Source organism: Myripristis murdjan, chromosome 20, assembly GCF_902150065.1.
Source record: "Myripristis murdjan chromosome 20, fMyrMur1.1, whole genome shotgun sequence".
NCBI classification, from domain to species: domain Eukaryota; kingdom Metazoa; phylum Chordata; class Actinopteri; order Holocentriformes; family Holocentridae; genus Myripristis; species Myripristis murdjan.
In genome coordinates, this window is record NC_043999.1 from 4,116,693 (window position 1) to 4,120,046 (window position 3,354).

Here is a 3,354-nt window from a genome sequence, read left to right on the forward strand (position 1 = left end):
GGAGCATGGAGCATGAGGGGCAAATATAAGGATAACATAAAAGGAACTTTATTTATCCTAAAGTGAAATTCAATTCAGTCAGTGAGCTCATCTATTTATCAAATTGTTATACAGTCTGATGGAGTTACATTTACACAATTTCACTCACATCTGCAGTCAATTTCACTTACAATTTCAACTGATTAATAATCAGAGTACAACTACGTTTTCGGAGATGTTAATTAACTATTTGGATTGTAATTGTGATGGTTTCAGCGGAACAGTCAGTGTGTATTTGCGCACTACTTACGCATTCAGGCGGTCTGCAGTACTTTTCCACGCTTTCTCTCGTTGTTGATAGCAGTGGCCGTGTTGTCCTTCTTTTTTATTTGATCTTTCACCTCCTCGTAAGCCTCCATAAGGATTTCTGCCTCAGAGGGGGAGAAATACGCTGCTCTCGCTGCCATGGTGGATCGGTGAATCTGTGATCGATGGTGGGGTCTACTGAGGAAGCCGCGTGCGCGCACTTATCCAGGATAGGTTTCAGCTGGCTTGTTGAATCCGTGTCTGCTGATCCTGGCTTGGCGTTTGTGCAACCAATTGAGCCTGGACGCTCTTGTTTTGGATTCGTTGAGCTCGGCTCACTCACTTATCCCGGATGTCTTAATCCTACTTTTGTGCAACGGGCCCCTGGGTGACTAGAAACAGCTGGCTTAAAATAACATCTGTTCTTAGATAATACAAATGATAACTCAAATGATTAAAAAAATACAACAGAGTGCATATGTATAGTGCACATGAGTAAGAAGCTTGCAAAATGACACAGCATCAAGTGTGTGTAGCAGTGCAGGACGTCCTTTAGGCTCTGACACAGCGCTGACTTGGCCAGAGGGAGGAGCTGTGCTTCATTACATCGTTTTTTTTTCCTGAAATTAGCCCCAAACTGTATACGACAAAACTGTCCTGGTTACTGGCGACTGATCACTGATTAAAAAGAAAGACCAGACCAGTGAGACTGTGGGGACGTCCCTCTGAATTTCCTCTCAAGATGCCTTAAAGCAAAAAAAAAAAAAAAAAAAAAATTCCCACATTACAAAAGTGTCACACACACACTCTGACGTGTTTACACATTTATGGCACAATAACAGTAAATTCTGTGTATTGATAAATGTCTGTATCGACGAGCTCTGAAGCTTCCCTGAGGCGACGTCACGCTTTGGGTGAAACATTCAAAGGAAGGCACCATTTCATCAAATTTACAAAACCTATGGATTATGACGTGAGACATCACATGACATTTCTGGTATCCTGAGTTTTAAAAGGCTTTTTTTCCTCAAATTTTTTACAGTCCACAGGCTGGACACAAGAACCCAAATTATGAGCCAAGGTTGGGTCCACTGTGAGTTTACGGTGTTTCCTCCATGAGAAATCAAGGTGCTTTGGACAGACACGCTCACAAGCTGAATATCTGAGGGGAGAAGTGCTGACAGTAGTTTGGGCGCTGAGGAACACCGACACCTTGTCCCATTTTTATTCTTTGGTCAATCTAAATTTTATGGTCATTAGGATATGTTCACATTATTGCACAAGATAAGTTTTGGGCGGCCATTGAGTTTAAATGGTCAGTTCTTCATTTATCATTTTATCTTCATCACTATTTGGTTAGTTGTGTTTTCACATCAACCCAAGGGTTTCAGAGAGGCACTTGTCCTCCTGACAGAGAAATGTGATCATCTCTGAACTAGCACGCTCCCCTTTCTTCCTCACCATGTCGATGACAAAACGAGCCTTGTCTGCTCTGTTCTGCATCCCATGTGCTTCCTCATTCTCAGAGTCATTTATCACCCGTTTCTCTAAAAGCCAATCCAGCAGACTTTGGAGCATCGGTTGTGATACTCTGTCGATAAAAGCTTTCCGTATAGAGAACAAACGATTGTCTGGACGGAGAACCACAACACTCTGACTCTGGGGCTTTCTTATGGCAGCTGATGAGAGATCAACTCGCCCTTCCCATACACAGAGGGAGCTGTTACTGTCTGTGAGAGACAGTTGAATATTGATCAGATTGAGCGGTGAGACTTCATCCTTCACATTACCATACCCAGAAAATCCAGTGATGTTGATAACAACATGAGTTTCTGTTATCTCATGTGGAAGGATGAAATCAGTGCCCTCGTCGGTCACATGAGCCACTGACAAGAACTGACATGCACCTGTAGATCTGATCTCAAAATGTCGGAGATGAAGCTGGCAGACAGACTGCTGCTGGCATCTGATGTCAAACAGCGGTCCTGCAGGCTTCTTGTGATGCTGGGCGAGCAGCCTCCAGTCCCAGTGGACTTTCCTGTAAGTCACATCCCCTTCTCCCTCCATGTTAAACACCAGGTCTGTCTCACTGCACTGGTACAGGCCTGGACTGGTGCACTGGAACCAGTAGATTTCACTGTTTCCACCATCAGAGATCTCAGGTGTGAATCCCTCAAAGCTGTCCTGTAACGTGACATCAGATAAACACTGAGATTGCTTCCGTCGTGTACATTTCCTGTTCCTTGTGGAGGGAGTTTCACTCAGTGAGGGCATGCTGCAAGAATGAGACAAGGCGCTGGATTCTCCACTTCTCTGGAAGGGAACGAAAAAAGAAGCTGGCATAGTGTCTGTGGCTGAGGGGTGGCTAGCTGTGACCGGTGGCACCTTTTCCTCTGGGGCGTCGTGGTTTTCTCCTAACTGGCTTTTCAATGAAAACTCCAACCTGCGTAGATCCATTAATGTGTCTTCTGCAGTGCTGATGGTGGAGTCCATGAGGGACCCGCGGCTGCTCTCAGGACATGGAGGTCCAGTGACAGAACTTGTAGCCACATCTGAAGTGGAAGTGGGGGTATGAAATTGGAGGCTGCCATCTTCTGTGGCATTTCTGTTCTGAGGTGTTAAGACCTCGGCTGATTGTTCTTCAGGACCCTTACAACTTTGAAACAGGCTTGACTGGAGCTTTGGAGAAGAGCTCGGCTCGGAGGCTTCTTGTGCAGAGTCAGATAATGTAATGTTGGATGAAGGGGCACCACTTGTATCAACTGGGGAAGGAATACTCTGTCCCGATATGTCGATGAAGCTGCTCCGTATAGAGAGCAAACTCATGTCGGGACAGAGACCCACAACTCTCTGACCCTGGGGCCTCCTTATGGCAGCTGATGGAAGATCAACTTTCCTTTCCCATACACAGAGAGAGCTGTTACTGTCTGTGAGAGACAGATGAATATTTTCCGTGATTTGTCCTAAAGTCACTTTAAAATGAGCAAAATAGTTATCAACATGGGTGTCAAATTCTGCCTTCTGTGGTTGTATAAAAACTGATTCATCCTCAGGAGACATGGACAGTGT

The 3,354-nt window shown here is 45.0% G+C and overlaps 1 protein-coding gene across 1 annotated transcript; it reads right to left on the reverse strand.

Moving 5' to 3' along the window:
• Positions 1–1,086: 1,086 nt before the first annotated feature.
• LOC115379196 (uncharacterized) lies at positions 1,087–3,111 on the reverse strand. The gene has a single exon (XM_030079916.1). It carries the CDS (start codon positions 3,109–3,111, stop codon positions 1,654–1,656), a length of 1,458 nt encoding a protein of 485 aa, XP_029935776.1. The 3' UTR covers positions 1,087–1,653.
• Between the last annotated feature and the right edge of the window lie 243 nt (positions 3,112–3,354).

Coding starts and splice junctions, on each gene's coding strand:
- LOC115379196 (XM_030079916.1), bottom strand. CDS start 3,111: ATGAGTTTGCTCTCTATACGGAGCAGCTTCATCGACATATCGGGACAG.